The sequence below is a fragment of the Tamandua tetradactyla genome, chromosome 19 (genome assembly GCF_023851605.1).
Source record: "Tamandua tetradactyla isolate mTamTet1 chromosome 19, mTamTet1.pri, whole genome shotgun sequence".
In the NCBI taxonomy this organism is placed as follows: Eukaryota; Metazoa; Chordata; class Mammalia; order Pilosa; family Myrmecophagidae; genus Tamandua; species Tamandua tetradactyla.
The window spans coordinates 56,463,970-56,483,353 of record NC_135345.1 but is presented as its reverse complement, the minus strand read 5'-3'; the positions used below and the strand labels follow the sequence as shown (position 1 = coordinate 56,483,353).

General features: G+C 35.9%; 1 protein-coding gene across 3 annotated transcripts in view; it reads right to left on the bottom strand.

Moving 5' to 3' along the window:
• CEP135 (centrosomal protein 135) overlaps positions 1-19,384 on the bottom strand; it is a 98,091-nt gene that overhangs the window by 7,089 nt on the left and 71,618 nt on the right. For 2 of the 3 annotated variants that reach the window (XR_013165893.1, XM_077136925.1), the window contains exons 16-22: positions 12,915-13,030; positions 12,688-12,842; positions 12,181-12,236; positions 11,253-11,421; positions 10,191-10,301; positions 9,735-9,920; positions 758-967 (exon numbers count right to left, since the gene is read on the bottom strand). Coding sequence is in view for 2 of the 3 variants with exons in the window: in XM_077136925.1 (XP_076993040.1) it covers positions 758-967; positions 9,735-9,920; positions 10,191-10,301; positions 11,253-11,421; positions 12,181-12,236; positions 12,688-12,842; positions 12,915-13,030 (1,003 nt within the window). In the remaining variant the exon portion in view is untranslated. The remainder of the gene's footprint in view (positions 1-757; positions 968-9,734; positions 9,921-10,190; positions 10,302-11,252; positions 11,422-12,180; positions 12,237-12,687; positions 12,843-12,914; positions 13,031-19,384) is intronic. The other variant, XM_077136926.1, reaches the window with a different exon arrangement.

Genomic DNA, 19,384 nt, shown 5'->3' with positions numbered 1-19,384 from the left:
GGTTAATGATTTTTAACTACTTCTTTAAATATAAGAAAAAGCATCTTATCTTCAAAACAACCTGTACTTTTTTTTCTAAGGATTTATTTGGCAAAAAATAAACCTCAGCTTTTACTCAGGCTACCTTTTCAAGAGGTCATTAACATTGAAATCCTAAACAACCTATCAGCAATGAGGCCCTTCTGATCCATTAAAAATGTGTACTCTGATTACAGTCAAGTCAGTACTTTAAGATTTTTAGCAACTGAAAATAAAGAAACAAATAGGTGAGTGAAAACATCCATGTTTCAAAACACCCACTGGGTTGTTTGAAATAATGCCTCATTTGGGAATGGGAACTTCCATCTAATTTAGATTTTTTAAATAATATAAGACCTAATCTCCTTGAAACTTTTATCAGGAAAAATATTCAATTGGGAAGTAAAGAACCACTCAAGTCTTCATTTCAGCCTTAATTTCAAACACATAAAGAAATGTACTGAGATACGTTCCTAATTTATAAACTATAATTAGAAGATTCATTATATTCTCCTAAATACCCATCTATCCCACACATGGTATACCTAATTTTATCATCATTTTGCCAGAGAAATCTTGGCAAAGAATCTAGTAGTCAAACTTAATAAATAAAGGCCAATAGTCCAAAGTAGCACCTCTGAAGGGGAAAAGATATACTGGGTAGTGAATAATAAAGCAAAACAATTAGAGTAGGGCTTAATAAAATAATGTGCAATGACAATATTTTTTTAGTTCTTACCCTCTCAAATTCAAGGGTTTTGGAATTCAATTGTTGAGTCATAATATCTTTGCCTGAATCAAGCTTAATGCAAAGCTCTCTAAGAGATGACAAATCATTTAATACTCCTGCCTTCTCATCTTCTTGGCGCCTAAGCTCTTCTTCTAATCTAGACATGGCCTTTGCCATTGAAGAGATCTGAGATTCATAAGCATGATGTGCATTTATGTGCTGAAAAAAGAGAAAGAGACAGGTAAAAAAAATTAAAGATAAGTAATCAAATAATTTTTTAAGGCCTTGAATCTGTGCAGCCACAACTTCACTTTATAAAACTCTGAGAACCAACTTTTGCAAATTTTAAAACGCATTTGGGAAGTTGTGTGCTATCTAAAGGTGATCTATTATAATACTATTAAAAAAGCAACTGCATTTAATAATTAATCATGGTAACTAAATACATTCCTGTATGTATTTGGAAGGTATAAAGATGAAAAATTCTGTTAGAATTTGTTCTGAATATTAGGGATTTCTGAAGTTACATTAAATTTTTCCTTTATAAATTTTCTTTGTTGTATTAAAGCCTTTTTGTAAAAAAGGAATGTATATATTAATCACTCCCTCATAGTTTTTAGTGTAAATTCAGAATTTTGTACATATGGTCTGCTTTAAAAGTAAATGTCTGAAGTCATATTTAAAGTTAACAATGCAACTTCATAAAATTTTAATAATTTGAAATAATGAGCAAAATTTGAATACAGACATATTACCAATAAAACCAAACCAATGCAAACCAAAACTAGCAGGCAATTTATTCTGTATCAATTAAATCCAAGGATGCCTATATTTTTAACCGAACTCTAAAATTTTATTTAGGGATCTTTATTAGACTGTCCTTATGATAAAAGTTTAAGATTTTCAAACTTTACCTAATTTAATAGAAGCAAATATTCTCTTATTAAATAATATCGTATCATAAACATGTTAACTTGTCTAAAGAGAAAAGGACCAATGTCATGATTTCCCAGAAGAGCAAAATTTTACAATGCAATAATAAACATACTTGAGAATGCTCCCAACAAACACATACCTGTATATATTTATACATACAGAACTACAAGTTTAATACAATCATTTACTTTTTACTATGTGATTAAAGAATTAATATAACAGGAAACATTACAAAATCTCACTAAATTGATTTCATGACCCAGTTTGACATGCACTGGCCTTGTATGTGTTCCTGATGCTATCTGAGTCCTTTGCTGATATGCAAATGTGGAGTATGCACCCAATTAATACGCCAGGAATTAAGATTAAGAGGCTATAAATTTCATCACTTAATTGGATTTATTACAGTCCAAATCCGGGAAAAGTCTCAAATATGTCTTTAAATCTAGCAATCAATCATTTTCCCCTCTAGATTGGACAGGATACAGTTTACTGGCTTGCTGCATTTAGTTAACTTGAATGTAAACTCTATGAGGAGTTATGTCTTGTTCCCTACTCTACTGTTGCATAGAAGTTCAATAAATTCACTCCACAAATATTTACTGAACATCATCTATGTGTCTAACACCATGTTTTAAAACTAACCATATTTTCTTCTTTGCAAATTGTCACTCGTCTGATTCAGGGAGACTTTACTATAGCATTAGTTAGCAAGTTAATGTTAAAATATTTAGAATTATAGGAAGAAAAGCAGACATGAACAAAACACAAAAAACCCTGTGTTCAGAGTGTGTAGTTTAATGGGAGAGGGGGGGCAAGACTATAAAAAAATCAGTTTGCCAGACGGTGGTAAGGGATATAGAGGAAAACAAAGCAGAGAAAGGGAATAGGAAGGTGCTGAGGGTGCAATTTTAAATAGGGTGGTCACTGAAGGACACTCTGACATTGAGCTAAGACCTAAGAGAGCTGAGGGAGTGAGCCACACAGGTATAGTGAGAAAGAACTTTTCAGGCCAACAGCAAGCGCAAAAGTCCTTGGTTGGGAAGAATTAAGGAATTTAACAAACAGCAGTAGGGGTGTGGTGATTGAGGAGGGGATCTAATTGTATAGCTCTCTCAAATACCTCAGCTTTTACTGTGAACGAGATGAAAAACCACTATCTGACTTAGAATTTCACAGGATCATTTTGCTCACTGTGTAGTGAATTGTTGGTAGAAAATGAGGGAAGAAGAAAGATCAGTTAAATGAGCACGTGAGAAAAGAAAGAAGTCAAAGGCAACTCCAAGATTTTCTGACTAAAGAAACTGAAAAATGGAGTTACCTCTCCCGAGCTACAAAAGTATTTGAGAAGAACAAATTAGTAGGGGAAAGGATTAGTTTGGGGTAGGTTATGTTTGAGATTTAGTCACCCAAGTAGAGTTGTTGAGTAGTCAGATATATGAGACATGAGCTCAGGGAAGAGAGCTGGCTGGATTTTAAAACTGGAGAACCATTAGCAGTAAAGCCAGGAGGCAGATGAAATAACCAAGGAAGTGAGTATAGAGAACTCACCCAAGGACTGAACATGAGTATTTCAAAAGTTTAAAAATTACAAAATGAGGAGAAACCAAGAAAAGAGATCTAGAAGGAACATCCAATGAGGAAGGAGTAGAGTATGTGTTTGAGAAGCCAAGTGTGCCAGTTTGAATTTGTTGTGTACCCCAGAAAAGTCATATCCTTTAATCCTCATTCAATATTGCTGGATGGAATCTTTTTTATTATTCCCATGAAGATGTGGCCCACCCAACTGTGGGTGGAGACTTTTGATTAGATGGTTTCCATGGAGATGTGTCTCCACCCATTCAAGATGGGGCTGCTAACTGGAGCCCTTTAAGAGGGAACCATTCTGGAAAAAACTTTAGAGTAACCAGAGCCACCAGAACCTACAGAACCAACAGAACTGAAAGTGCCCCTGGAAAGCCATTGAAGAGAAAGCTAGCAGATCTTGTCATGTGCCTTTCCAGTTGAGAGAGAAACCCTGAATATCATTGGCCTTCTTGAACCAAGGTATCTTTCCCTGGATACCTTAGATTCAACACTTTTCTTTTTATTTTTACATGGCCAGGCACTGGGAATCAACCCCGGGTCTCCGGCATGGCAGGTGAGAACTCTGCCTGCTGAGCCACCTTGGCCCGCCCTGATTCAACGTTTGTTTTAATTTGGACATTTTCATGGCTTTAGAACTGCAATCTAGCAACTTATTAAATTCCCCTTTTTAAAAGTCGTTTCATTTCTGGTATATTGCATTCTAGCAGCTTGTGGACTAGAACACCAAGCCAATAAAGGGTTTCCAGGAGGGAGTAATCCATGGCTTGAACAGGTAAGGTAGGAAAAGAACTGGTATTGATCATTTGAATTAGCAAACAGAGGTCATTAGTGAGCTTGACAAGAGAATTTTGGTGAAATGCTGGGGGCAAAAGCCAGCCAGGAATGAGTTCAAGGGAAAATGGGGAAAGTAGCAAAAATGAGTATAGACAATTCTTTCTTAAAGAGTTCCCATGTAAAGGGGAGAAGGGAAATAAATATTTATCTAATAAATGAATCCTTAAGTTTTCAATCAAACGTGGGCTCTTAAGAGTTCTAGTGCCCTAGTTATATAGGCTAGTACACAGCTAACTGCCATTTGCTGTGCAAAGGTGGACCAGCTTTGAAAAGAGTGATCCTCAGACACTTATTTAATAGACCATTTCTGGGTACCCTTCTCAGAATAAAAATGTCAGAAATCTGCTTTAGTAGTCAAGATTAATGAGCTTTCAATATTTTAACAAAAGTCCACGATACTGAAATCTTATAAAGCACCTATGATTTAAACATATCCATCTAAACTACTAAACCAGATATGACGGAAGTGACTTGCTAGAGGAATTTTACGACACTGTTTAAGACTAATTTCTCCTTTTTCAAATTGCACTTACCTGGTTCGGTGATACTTTACTATGCCATTAATTAGCCCCTCAAATATGTTAAAATATGTAGACTTTTATTGTTTAAAAAATTTTCAGAAAGGAAAGTATTCTAACAACTATAATGACTATTAACATCTATTAAATTCTCACAAAGTGGTTTTCTTGAGTTACCTCAATAAGCTATCAAAACAACTCTATAAGGTTGATACTACTATTATCATCATTCTCATTTTTAGATGTGAAAATGTATTCTATTACTAAGTAGCTAAGAGACCCTGAGTATGTCATTTAACCTATCTGACCTTATTCTTTCATGAAATGAAAGAGAGAAATGTGATTACTTCTAAATGACTTCTAGATATTATTCTTTTTATAATTTTGCATACCTTTTCCTTTGAAAATATATTAATATTTTTAATACTTTAATCTCTTTAAAACCTCGACTTCTATTTCAAAGTTTCTTTTGTTCCTCATTCACTTTTGGTGTTAGCTTTTAAATGATGTTCTTAAAGGCTAGCAAAGTCATAAGTTGCAACCAACAGCCGTTAATTTATTCAAATATTTGCTTTGTGCTAGGTAAGAATTAAATGGAAGTAAGAAATAGGAAGAAAGAACAGGAAGAAAGCTTTATGGTATTTTACTTGCCTTTGCTCAGTCCCATCCCTGGGGTAGTGGCAAAATTATTTTGTTGTCTATTCCAATTTGTCTGGGGGCTACCAGGAGGACCAATGTAAAGCATCTACATCTGTTTCATCTAATTTAGAACTCACCTAGGGCAGAAAAGCAGCAGGCACTGCTAGAAAACATTTTAAGGTTCAATAAAAACACCCAGAGCCACCTGGGATAAAAGATTATAGTTGAAACATACAATGAATCTGGGAGGAAAACCCAAGGAAAGAGTACCTTTGGAAACAGGACAACCAAAAGAAGCTATTTATACTGGGGATTTAGAAAGCCACTCATATGCCTACCCAGGATGCATGTACAATGAAGACCTGAGAAAATCCCAAGCTTTCATCACTGGCTTAGTGCAGACAGGAACTAATGATTGAGGCAAAGTTGTAACTGGCCTGGTGAAGAGTTAAAGAGCTAATCTGCAAAGAATAGAAGAGGTGTTTTATTTTTCTTTCTTTCTTCTTTCTTTTTTTTTTTTTTTTAAGTTTCTGACATTGAAAGAAATCTCTCTCAAAACACTAGCTGAACCAAGGCTTCAATAATCAAGAACAGCAAACACTTGGAAAGGGAAGAATCTGATTCCAGAGAAACCACATTATAATATTCAAATGCCCAGTTTTCCTCTAAAGAATCACAGGGTACACAAAGAAACAGGAAATTCTGATCCACTCAAAGGAAAAACATAAATTGACAGATATCATCCACGAGGAGCCCAGATATTATACTGACTAGACAAAGACTTTAAATCAACTCTCTTAAGCATACTCAAAGAACTAAATGCCTCCATACACACACAATCAAAGGAAATCTGGAAACATCATATAAGTAAAATGAGAGTATCAATAAAGAGATAGAAATTATAAAAAGGAACCAAATAGAAATCTTGAAGTAGAAGAGTACAATAACTGAAATGAAAAATTTCCTATAGGGATTCAACAGCAGCTTTGAGAAGAAAGTCATCTTCAGTGACTTGAAGATAGGTCAATTAAATAATCCAGTCTGAGAAGCAGAAAGAACAAAGAATGAAGAAAACTGAACAGAGCTCAAGGGACCTGTTGGACTATAAAGTAGATCGAAATACACATTACAGGAATCCCTGAAGAAAGAGAGAAACAGGCAGAAGAAATTTTAATGAACAATGGCTGAAAACTCCCCAAATTTGATGAATCTATACCTTTAAGAAGGCAAAAAATTCCAAGCAGGATAAACTCAAAGAGCTCTACAGAGACACATTGCAGTCAAATCATTAAAACACAGACGTACACCATACTAATACAAAGTATTAACAAAAGGGTGGTAAATAGGAATTTATGCATGATTGTTCTGTAACTCCACAACTTCTCTAATGAAGAAAAAATTTTAAGAAAAACGTACAAAGACAAAGAAAGAATGTTGAAAGTAGCAGGAGCAAAGCAATTTATCATGTACAACAAGACTAATAGCTGATTTTTCAACAGACACCATGGAGGCCAAATCCCCAATATTTGGGATAACACATTTAAACTAACGAAAGAAAAAAAAAGCTAAAAAAGGGTTTATATCCTGCAAAACTATTTTTCAGGAACGAAAGTGAAATTAAGATATTTATAGGTAAACAAAAGTTAAGGGGGGCTATTACGAGGAGAAAAAATATCTCCAGTGAAGTTAATGACTTGGATAAATACAAACGCTGGTATTATTGTACTTTTGGTTACTAACTCCAGTTTTTATTTCCTACAAGGTCTAAAAGGCAAATGCATAAAATGTAATGATAAATCAGTGGTTTTGTACTCATAAAGTTTAAACATGTAGTCTGTAACAAGAACTACATAAAGGTGGAGAACAGAAAGAGTATAAGAATATAGTTTGTGTATATTATTGAAGTTAAGTTGGTTGTTTTAGATTTAGGATGTTAACATTTAAGCCTCATGGTACACAGAAAATATTGGAGAATGTGCAAGCTCAGACAGAAAGCACAGGTTGTCGGGGCAGGGACAGGTATAATGGGGAGTTAATGTATAATGTGTACTGAGTTCTGTTTGGGAAGATGGGACTTTTAGTAATGGAAGATGGTATGGGTACCACAATATTGTGAATGTTACTACTACCATGAATAGTGTACTTGGGATTGGTTGAGATGGGAAAGTTTATGTTGATATATGTTTCCACATTTGAAAAAATAAACAGAACTAATGAAACAATGACAGTGAAATGCAATACATGATCCTGGATGGGATCTAATAAGGGAGGAGCCAGAGTCTCAAAAGGACACTATTGGGACATATTTAAAAACTGGAATATAGACTGTAAGTTTTATAACAATGTTAAATTTCTTGAATTTGATAACTGTACTTCAAGTGATTCCAAAAATTAATATTCTTCTCTTTAGGAAATACACTTGGCAGTATTAAGGGTTTAGGGAGCATAATACAAACAACCTACACTCAAGTATTCAGAAAATAGGGTCATAAATAGGCAGAAAGATGGATAGACACATAGATGGACTGATAGATGGATAGATAGTATGATAGGCAAAGGTGGCAAAATGTCAATAGTGGTGGATCTGGGTATTGGGGGCCAGGAGCAGGTGGTGTTTTCCGTATGGGGTTTGTGCCATATTTCTAAGTTTGAAATATTTCTAAGTGAAAAAAAAAAGGAACTATTAAACTTTACCACTGGGGAAACCCCTAATACTGTCTCAAACATTAGGAACTCCCCAGTGAATAAGCCAAGCCCTTGATCTCTTTTTTTTAATAGTTACAAAAATTAGGATTTTATTGTTTTTTCTAAACAATACTAAAAAAAATTAATTTTGCAGGCAGGGTTTGAATTATTTAATTTTGATTCCTTTATTTAATTCAAAAAATAAAAAAAAGGAAGGGGAGAGATCATGGCTAAAAAAAGTAGTACTTAACCCTCCTATGCCTGGAGCTCTAGCCAGTCATATAAGCACCACCCATATCCCACTCAATGCTTGATATTCAGCTGGTGGCATACACTGCTCCAAGTGCAAGTCCTTGATCTTGAGGCTTGCTCTTATGCAGCTTATTTTTGTAGTGGAGAAGCTAAGCATACCTGTAGTTATGCCTAAGAGTTACTGCTAGAAAACCTCTTTTGTTGCTCAGATGCGACCTCCCTCTCTCTAAGCACAACTCTGCAAGGAAAATCATTACTCTCCCCACTATGCGGGATGATATCTAGCGTGGGCCATGATTCCCAGGGATGAGCCTGGCCCTGGTACCATGGGATCAATGCCTTCCTAACCTGAAGGGGGAAAGGAAATGTACCAAAATAGTGTATCAGCAGTTTACAGAATTCGATAGAGTTGAGAGATTATTCTGGAGGCTACTCTTACACAAGCTTCAGCTAGATACTGCTAATTACCAGTGTTTGCCAACCTCCAACCAAAGCCATTCCTGTTAACCCAAAAGAATACGTAGGGCTTTATCTGAGGTTCTACACACTAAGATTACTTTCCAGAAACCTATAACCTCCAGAGAGTTCCTATGCCAGATAAGGAGGACCAGGAGTTTTAACAGAGAACACAGGATTTAACAAAGGAGCATGACAACTGAATCATTATACTGATATTTCTTTTGGTCTCCAGTGTCTTGGAGCAGCTAGAAGGAAAAGCCTGAAATTGTGGAACTGCAACCCCTACCAAACTCTGAAATCTGTTCTATAACTACCTGTTACAATGTACTTTGAAATTTTGCTTTTCTGTATATATTATATTTCACAATAAACAAATGTTAAAAAAAAAAGTGAAACAGAACTACTATATAATTCCGCAATTCACTCTTAGGCATAAACCCAAAAGAAGTGAAAACAGGGACTCAGATCACTGTATGCCTATACTCCTAACAGCATTTTTCAAAACAGCCAAAAGGTGGAATGGATAAATAAAATGTATTATGTACATAAAATGGAATATTATTTAGTAATGAAAAGTAATAAAATCCTGATGCATGTTGGCAACACAGATGGTATTTGAAAACATTATGCTATGTGAAATAAGCCAGACACAAGAGGACAAATATTATATAAGTACACTTGAATAAAATACACGGAAGAGGCAAATTCAGAGACAGAAAGTAGAATGTAGGTTACCAGTGACTGGGAGTAGAGAGGAATAAGGAGTTATTGCTTAACAGGTACAGAATTTCTGTCTGGGATGTTGACAAATATTGGAACTAGACAGTGATGATGATTGCACAATACTATGAATGCAATAAGTTCACTGAATTGTAAACTTAAAAATGCTTAAAATGTAAAAGTCTATATTACATATATTCTACCACAATTAAAAAAAGTTATTAGACTCAATAACAAAGAATTACCATCAGCACTTAATTCTATCAATGCTTACAACTATAAAATTCCAATAAAGCATCTTTGAACATTTTCTGTTTTACTAAACCATTTCTTTACAAAATAAATGAAAGGCTTACTTCCTGAATTTCTTTTTCTAACAGCTCTACTCTTTCTCGAAGATGTCTTCTCTCTGTGTCAATGGAAAGAAGTTCAAGTCGTACTGAGCTGCTTTCTCCTTCAGCTTGATGGGCTTTGACCTCCCAGTCTTCAGCACGGCTATGCAGCATCTGAAATCTACCCAACAAATCTTCATTTTCTTTTTCCTGGTTTAAAAACAATGAAATCATTTATAAGTTATTAAATCTCATTTATTGGAATAGCCATGTCTTAAATACAAACACATTGGAATTTTTGTTGTTTAGGAAGTATAAAATACCTATGCAGACTCTGTACTAAAATCTGTGGAGAAATATAAAAAGAAGTAGAAAAGATCTCCATTCTCAAAAGCTTAATATCTAATAGATGATAAATATATAAACACAAGATTTTTCAAAAAATCAATCTTAAATCCAACCTAAAAATTTTTTTTTCACCTTAGCAGCCATTAAGTTCTCCCACCGTGACACTTCAGTGATGTAATTATGAACTCTACTCTTCATTTCTTCTTTTTCTTGCACCGCTGCTTCCAACTCTAATGATATTTCCTATAAATCAGAAAATTGAAGACAACACTAAAATGAACATAGCATCTAAAGGGTCCTATTTATAATCAAATAACTTCTTTGGAATTAGGGGAAGAAAGGAGGTAAAAAGAGGAAAACTATTCCCTAAATTTTAATTCTACATATTTTTCCTAGTTAATCTAGACTTTGAACCAAACTTTACCACATATCCTCCACCACAGACCCAGCCATTCATTTGGCATTTACACTAAGGCTACTTATGCTAAGAACAGCCAGGGGTTGATAACGCTCTGATTCATATACCAGCAATATGCTTTACAGTTCATAATACCGAAAACAGTTTTTTAAAAAGGCAAAATATTTAAAACAGGGAAATCCCTGGTCTTCTTAGTATAATCCTTTATACAGCAACACAATTTTGTATTTTCTACTCTAAAATATTCTTTAATTTATTTTTCATTATCTCTAAGGTCAGTATAGGTAAGCATGAATGACTAAAATCTATTATGGGTCTTTAAAACACAGAAACTTTGCCTTGGGAGTGATGCTGAGATCCTCACCAAATAAGGTGACAATGTTTTGTCACAAAAAACTGTACTCCCAGTTTCTGGCTTCCTTGTAATAAAGACCAAATGTTGAGGAGAATACAGTTGTAGCCATTAGATACCCTGAAATATTTAACTGCACTTTAAACCACATTTTAAAATATTCTGATGGGCGGGCCACGGTGGCTCAGCAGGTAAGAATGCTTGCCTGCCAAGCCCAAGGACCCGGGTTCAATTGCCGGTGCCTGCCCATGTAAAAAAAAAAAAAAAAAAATTCTGATAAACAACATTCTGTTTAAAGATATTTCTCATGTTTGTTGATATTTATATTACAAAGTTTTAGAAAAAGTCACTTAATGATTTTAAAGTTCAGCAAACAATGAAAAACTACTGTGTAACTATCAAAGTTTATGCACTGTGTTCAGACCTGATTTTCTCTTGCCATTATAGCAAGATCATCCTGTAATCTTCTGTTCTCCTTAAAAGCTATTTCTCTAGATCTTCCGACATCATCAAGTTCTTTGTGAGTTGCATCAAGTTGGCGCCGGAGGCTGTTTATCTCACGATCTCGATTATTCAAAGTATCCTTTACTTGGCTGTTAAGAGTCATGTGGAAATAATAAAGCTTTTCGAAAAAATTGTGGCTTTTTTTACAAAAAATAAAACCATTGTACTCTATTATGTATGCTAAGAAAATAAAAAATACAACTACTACATTAAGAAAATAAGTAATTAATGAGGTAAAGTTACTGGTATAGTTTAGACCTCTAGTAATCATTATATGCTAATCACATCAAAAAATAAATGCAATAACCTGAAAGACAAGTAAGCATAGAAAACTTTCAAGTGTTAGGAGTAGAACAAAATAACCACTTAGCAAGGATTTATTTAATGTTTAAGTTCTTACTATATATAAAACATTATAAGGATATGAAAAATAATTATAATTAATGAATTTTATCTTGAATTGGCTTACAATCTTTCTGGAGAGGCAACCCATAAAATATAAAATTTTACATCATGTTCCAGATACATTTAGCTGGAGAATAAATTGAGTAATCTCACTGTCAATGAATTAGGATTGAACAGGATTACAGAAGATATAAAGAGCAAGTCAGTATATAAAAGAATAATTAATGAGACTTGAGTGTTTAGTTGACAGGGGAGGGGAGAAAGTTAAAGAGAATAGCACATTTTCAAAGCACATTCAAGACTGAGAAATGATGCTGTGACTGGCAAAAATAAAGAAGTGGAAAAGGAAATTTCCTGTTGCCTGACTGTCACTTACATACAGATCTATCTGTATTTACTGAAAACTTCTAAAGCAGCTGGTTGCTATTTCATTAATTACTTACTTCATAGATGATTCATATTCTGAGACTGTTATCTTCATATGAGCAATAGCTTTTTCCTATAGAAATTATGAAATTATGTAAGATTCTAAACCATTCATATAGAACTGTATTTAGGTTCAATTTATATAATTTATCACATTTATGGAGCTCAAATCCACTGAGATAAATTATGCCATAGAAGAAATCTCCAAGTAAACACACATCTATGTACCAACTCTATGTACCAACTCTACTTCATATATTGATATGTTCCCTCTTACCCTAACAACTTAAATAGTTTCCTTGAGTTTGCCGTAATAAGATCTCATAAAGGAAATTATATTCTACAAATGGAGAAACTTTTGAAGATTCAAATTAATGGGATAAAATAAAATTAAAACATATTAGAATATATGGTCTCAGGGTTTAGGTGCTTCTACGTGGATGATCAAAACTGCACATGTGACACATAGAATAAAATAACATTTTCTGGTCAGGCAACAGATAACAACATTTAATAGTACATACTTTATTAGCTAGGTTTTCTTCTAAGTTTGCAATCTTTTCTGTCTTCTCATCTACAGTCTCCTGAAGAACGTCTTTTTCTTTATCAATAACACCAATGGTCTTTTTCATTACATTAGCTTCTTCATCCTGTGAAGTCATCTTAAGGTTGAGATTATCTATAAAAGAAAAGAAATGTTATTAGATAAAATAAACTAGGATAAGCAAAAACAAAATTTAAAAAGATTTACCTATTTTTCCTTCCAGTATTGTAATTTGAGCTTGGGCTGATTCAAGTTCACCTCTTTTCACAGAAAGCTGGCGCTGATAATCATCAAGTGACCGCTGCAGCTGCTCATTTATTATCCTAAAGAATCAATAGACAAATACAAATGGTACTGTTTTATCTGAGATAGAAATTATTTTTTAAAAATGAGATTTAAAAAAATACTTTCATTTTTAAGTTCTCCTATTTTAAAGGTGTTCCAGCGTAATCAATGGCATATATTGCATATTATTGTTTTTTCAAAATTATTCCATCTCCCCAAAATAACAGACTATAAAAATAAAATCTTTAGTAAGAGGCTTCCTTGGCAGTTTTAAAGCCCTCACATTTCCTAATATAATCAGTATTTCAATTTCCTTAAAATCTACTTCCAGTAATGGATTCAAAAGAAGTCTTAACCCTGTTCTTGTTTTTTGGCATGGGCAGACTCTGGGAATCGAATCCGGGTCCCCGGCATGGCAGGTGAGAATTCTGCCACTGAGCCACCACTGCACTGCCCCTAAACCTGTTTTTAACATACAGTCTGGCACTTCAAATGATTAGCCATAAATCCTGACCACTGAGCTTTTAATTTTGCTTCTTATTCTGATTTCTTTGGGAGAGAGGGTGTGCTGGTTTGAAGCTATTATGTACCCCATAAAAGGCCATGTTCTCTTTATCTATCCCCATTCAGGTAGAACTATTGTTGGGTAGGACCTTTGATTAGGTTGTTTCCATGGAGATGTGACCCACCCATTCAAGGTGAGTTTTAATCCCCTTGCTGGAGTTCTCTATGAGAGGATCAAAGGCAGAGACATTTGGAGAAAGCCACTGGAACCAGAGCCCAGGAGAGAAGGATAAGCAGACACTGTATGTGCCTTCCCATGTGACAGAGGAACCCTGGATGCTATTGGCCCCTTCTCTAAGAACATATCTTCCTCTGATGACTTAATTTGGACATTTTCATGGCCTTAGAATCGTAAATTTGTAAACTAATAAATTCCCATGGAAAAAGCCAACCTATTTCTGGTATATTGTATTATGGTAACTTTAGCAAACTGAAACAGAGGGGATAGCCAACTAGAGATCATAGTAAGTAGAGAAAGTAGGCATTTCTGGTGGTGCAATGCACATTTATGACAAACCTGGTTTCAGGGAGAAAAAGCAAAAAGGACTCACAGAGGTCTAGGTGGACAACAGAGACGATTTCAGCAGAATCTGCTTATTAATCAGTAAGATTATTCTTTATCAGAAGTAAATGTCTCTGGAAGTTATGACAACAGGAATTTGCTCTCCTGACATCTGGAGTCTTCAGAACACCTTTAGTCCTAATCAAAGGAATCCTTACCTCATTGGGAAGAAATTTTTCTTACACAAAGCTATTTATTAGTAACTCCCACAGGTTCCAATTCAGGTTTCATTTGAGGAAAAAGGAAGAAGATACCAAGGGAGGCTTAATTTAGAACTGCCTAATGGCAAGGAGATTTAGGTTCTGAAACCATTATTAGGAAGGGCCATCTCCAAAGAAATGGAGATATTTCACTGGCAATAAGAAGATATTATGAAAGACAAAAGACGTGGCTCATGATTCTAAAAGCAAGTGACTGAGATATAGGGAAGAAAGTCAAACTTTTTTAGAAATGGAAAACCAAAAAGATTCTCACAGGGACACTAACTTCAAGCACTTTTACTTTATAAAATTATCTGGGAGGATGAAGTAGCTCCATACTATTCAAGCTGTTACTAAAAGCTAAAGCTATTATTCTATGATTCTTGACTACATAGAATGGAGAAAGAAGAAAGAAAGCTAATATTGAATGAACACATACTCCTTGTATTGATGCTCTATATACATTAGCTCATGTATTCCTAAACAGTTTCATTATTAGAATGATTGTCCCAATTTCACAGAAAAAGTAAATAACCTGTGCACAGTCACAAAGTTAGTAAAAGGCAAAGGAAAGATGCAAATCCAAGTTAGTTTAATCTGATACCAATGTTTTTCTACTACCCTGCATTGCCTTCCATGCAGAGTACATTGAGAACAACATCCTTTACATGTAAGGGATAATGTCTGCTGGGAAGATATTAAAAAGCCCTTTCAAATCAGAATGTATTTTGATTTTGCTCTGCTCCAACTCAGATGATAGAGTAAGATTCTTCAGCGTACCATCCTCCCAGAGAAGCTCTGAACAACTAGCAAGAACTGGCAGAAACATCTTCCTCAAAGCTCAAAAAAAACAGGTAAAAATTAAAGTAATAGAGTTTACTTCAAATCAAGAAAAAGTCTATTTATAAGTGGTAGGATCTCATGGTGCCCTGGCTGTGTAATTCCCCACCCTTCACTGCCTCAGTGTGAGTCTGTGCTCCAAGTTTTAGAGGGAGCAGGGTAACCTTTTGTACATATTGGAAGCATGTGTGCTTGGCCCAATCTGACTAGTGGTGATGTGAGAAACTCGCCGTCTCAGAACTTGCCCTGCATGTAGAAGGCCATTCACAGAGCTCTCCTATAGAATACCGTAACAGAGCAGTCAAGACCTGCTGTCTGGGAAAAGGGATTGCTTGTTGGCTATGGGACATACAGTGGAGTGCCCAGAACCTTGAGAAAACTGTGCCCTAGGAAAGAAAGGATATTTATACTCACGTAAATGAAGAATTTGTCACACATGAGTATGCCCAAGATAACATGCACGCACACACACAGACATGATCAGAGAAGCCTCCAGCTTTGGCCTCAAGCTATTCTCTAAACTGATTGCATGGATAAGTCTTGAAGAAGAGCACTCATGCAAGTTAATATGCAAAGACTTGGAAATATGTTTTCATTTTTTCCTTTTGGTTAGCTCCTGGTAATCATGAAAAGTTCTGTCATAACAGCTGAACAAAATCTTAAGGAACAGACACCTGAGAGTCTAAATCCCAGCAATAAAACCTTAAAACATAAAAATGTCCAAGCTTCAACAAAAGATTACAAAACATAGAAAGAAACAGGAAGTGACGACTGGCAAAGAAGACAAAGCGTCATAACCCATCAATGAGGACCAGATCTGGGATATACCAAGCACACTAAAAACATGGACAAAAAAAAAACTAAAAGGACTTCCAGGAAGATGGCCAACTAGAGTAGCTCAAGATTAGCCCTGCTCCACAGAAAAGTTAGAGAAGGGACAGGAGGGCAAGTGAGGCGGCAATTCAGGAGTGTGGCTGACCTGGGAGAGCCTCTGCACTACATGCAGCAGCCCTGGTTGCAGAGGCCAAGGAACTGAGAAGCAGAAAGCTGGAGCCTGGCCAGGAGGCATGGACCCCACAGGAGTACATGGATGGGAACATGGGAGTAGGAAGTAAGCCAGGCCATGTTCCTTGGGCACACTACCCTCACCAGTGCAGCCTCGTGACTGGCGACTCAACCCACACCCCATGCACCTGAACCCGTTCCCCGCGCTCCAGGTGCTCCCACCCCAACAGCCCCCAGTGTATGTACCTGGCCCCCACCCCCACCCCAAAAAAGCTAATATTGAATGAACACATACTCCTTGTATTGATGCTCTATATACATTAGCTCATGTATTCCTAAACAGTTTCATTATTAGAATGATTGTCCCAATTTCACAGAAAAAGTAAATAACCTGTGCACAGTCACAAAGTTAGTAAAAGGCAAAGGAAAGATGCAAATCCAAGTTAGTTTAATCTGATACCAATGTTTTTCTACTACCCTGCATTGCCTTCCATGCAGAGTACATTGAGAACAACATCCTTTACATGTAAGGGATAATGTCTGCTGGGAAGATATTAAAAAGCCCTTTCAAATCAGAATGTATTTTGATTTTGCTCTGCTCCAACTCAGATGATAGAGTAAGATTCTTCAGGGTACCATCCTCCCAGAGATGCAGAAGTAAGACAAAATGACTTCCTGAAGCACATGACAACATGGATGAGCCTTGAGGACATAATGCTGAGTGAAATTAGCCAGACTACAAAAGGACAGATACTGTTAGATTTTACTTTTATGACCAGCATAAAGGTACAATCAGAGGCTTATAATAGAAAACATAGGGGACTTAGAGATACATAGAAGCTAGAGATTGGTGAATCATTAGCTAATGAGGTTGAACACCAATGTAAGGGAATAAATAGGAGCAAAGGTGATTCTCTAGTTGGTCTAGAGATAATATTACCATACTGAAGATGAACAAGATTGAAAGGAGTTGTACAGATCTACACGTCCCACTGACTCACACTAGAAATACAAATGAGTTCTCATAAGAATTACTTCAAAGATATGATTCTTATATAAACAGTGTTTAAGTCCAGGGTACAAGGGGAAAACTGCTATTGTCTGCTATGAGCTATGTTCAAAAGGAGACCATCCGCACTACCACAGCAAAAGCAGAGGCAAAGAATGGGGTGAGGGACATGAGTTAAGAGACAAATAATGGGGTGAGGGACATGAGCTAAGAGAAGGTTTAGATTTCCTAGGTTGTGTTTATTGGTTTTCTGTCTCTTGAGAACAATGAAATTATCTAAAATTCAGAATGATGATGGACTATAGACTTTGGGCCCTCTACATGATGCCCAATGAATGCAGGTGGCTGAAGGACTGATGGAGAAGTAGATTGGTGCACTGATGGAGAAGTAGATTGGTGAACCATAGTGTATATTTATGAATGAAGTTTGTGCTGCTACAAAAAGGAACAATGTTGTAAGGCATGTAATGATGTGAACGAACACATGGGACATTTGGTGAGACAAAATAAGCCAGAAACAAAAAAAACCAACAATGGTATGGTCACCTTTAGAAAATGCCTATAAGAAAATAGGGGCCTAGATTGTAAGCTTTTAGAGCAGACACATTAAGTCCAGAGTGATTATTATTTCTGGACTTTGAGAGGCTATTTTTATATATACAACCTGATATTTAGAGATAAGAACAAAGTTGAACAGGTTGGGGTTAAAGTAATTCAGAACATAAGGGTAAAAAAGACAGTGTCTATATTTTAGAACCACAAATACTCTTTGAAACCAATGGAAAAAGGTTTATTTGATCTGGAACTGAAATTTTCTTTAGTGCATAATCTAATTCAACCTTTCTGAACAGCTCATTTGAACAACTGAAACACAGGAAGCACAGAATAAGAAAGAGGTCCTTTAATCCTGTATAATAATCCTGTATAGATTATTTTAATGCCTGGAAACATCCTAGAGTACATTAAGCAGATAATCAAAAAGTATTGGCAAAGTCCCCTGAGAGAGGGGAGAAAGAATACGAAAGTATTAACCCTCACTATAAGGGACTCCCCTGATACTGTGTCAAACTTTAGGGATACCCAAATCAATAGGCTATGCCCTCGATCATGAGGCTTACTCTTGTGAAGCCATATTATGTAGGCAGTAGAGAAGCTTAGACTACCTATAGGCATGTCTAAGTGTTACTTTTGGAGGACCTCTGTTGTTGCTCAGTCTTTCTAAGCCCAACTCTGCAAGTGAAATCATTGCCCTCCCCTCTATGTGGGACATGACATCCAGGGGTGAAAGTCTCCCTGGTGACGTGGGAGATGACTCCCAGGGATGAATCCAGACCCGACACTGTGGGATCAACAATGCCATCCTGACATAAGGAGGAAAAGAGATGTAAATAATGAAGTACCAGTGGCTGAGAGAGTTCAAATAGAGTCAAGAGGCTACTCTGGAGGTCGCTGTTACACAAGCTTCAGGTAGACCTTGCTACCTATCATACCCTGGTCAGTCCCCAATCAGTACCATTCCAGCCAGTCCTAAAGGACACCTAGGGCAATAATATCTAAGATTCCACAAGGGTTCCAGGCACTAGAGTAACTTTCCAGAAACCTATAACCTCCAGATGGGTCCCTGGTCCAGATGAGTCCTGAAACTTAGCCCAGCCTCTCTAGGACATCAGATAATTCCATCTCCCTACCCCATATTAGTGACAGACACTTCCAGTATCAAAAATTCAGAATTTCCATAGCCCAAACAACCCCAAAGAGAGGTAATGAAAGATCAAAGGTGACTGTGGAGTTATACATAGAAGATAGGACTTAACAAATGGATATGAATGCTGAATCATTAAATTGATATCTTTTAGACTGCAGTATTTTAGAGTAGCTAGAAGTAAAAACCTAAAATTGTGAAATTGTAACCCATGTCAAAGTCTGAATTATGTTCTACAACTAATTGTGGTGCTGTGGTTTGAAATTTATAGCTTTTTTGTATATATATGTTATTGTTCACAAAAAAAGGAAGGAAAAAAAAGTCAATTGTGATGATAAAGTATTTAAGCCCTCTAGCCTCCTATATTCTGGAGCAGATAAGCTAAAAGGAAAAATATGAGAAGATCGTAGAGCAGCGCATGACAAACTCTGGGACCTTTCCTGTAACCATTTGTTGAAGAGTGCTTTGAAAACTATTGCTTGTCATTTCTTTGTTTTGTATATATGTTAT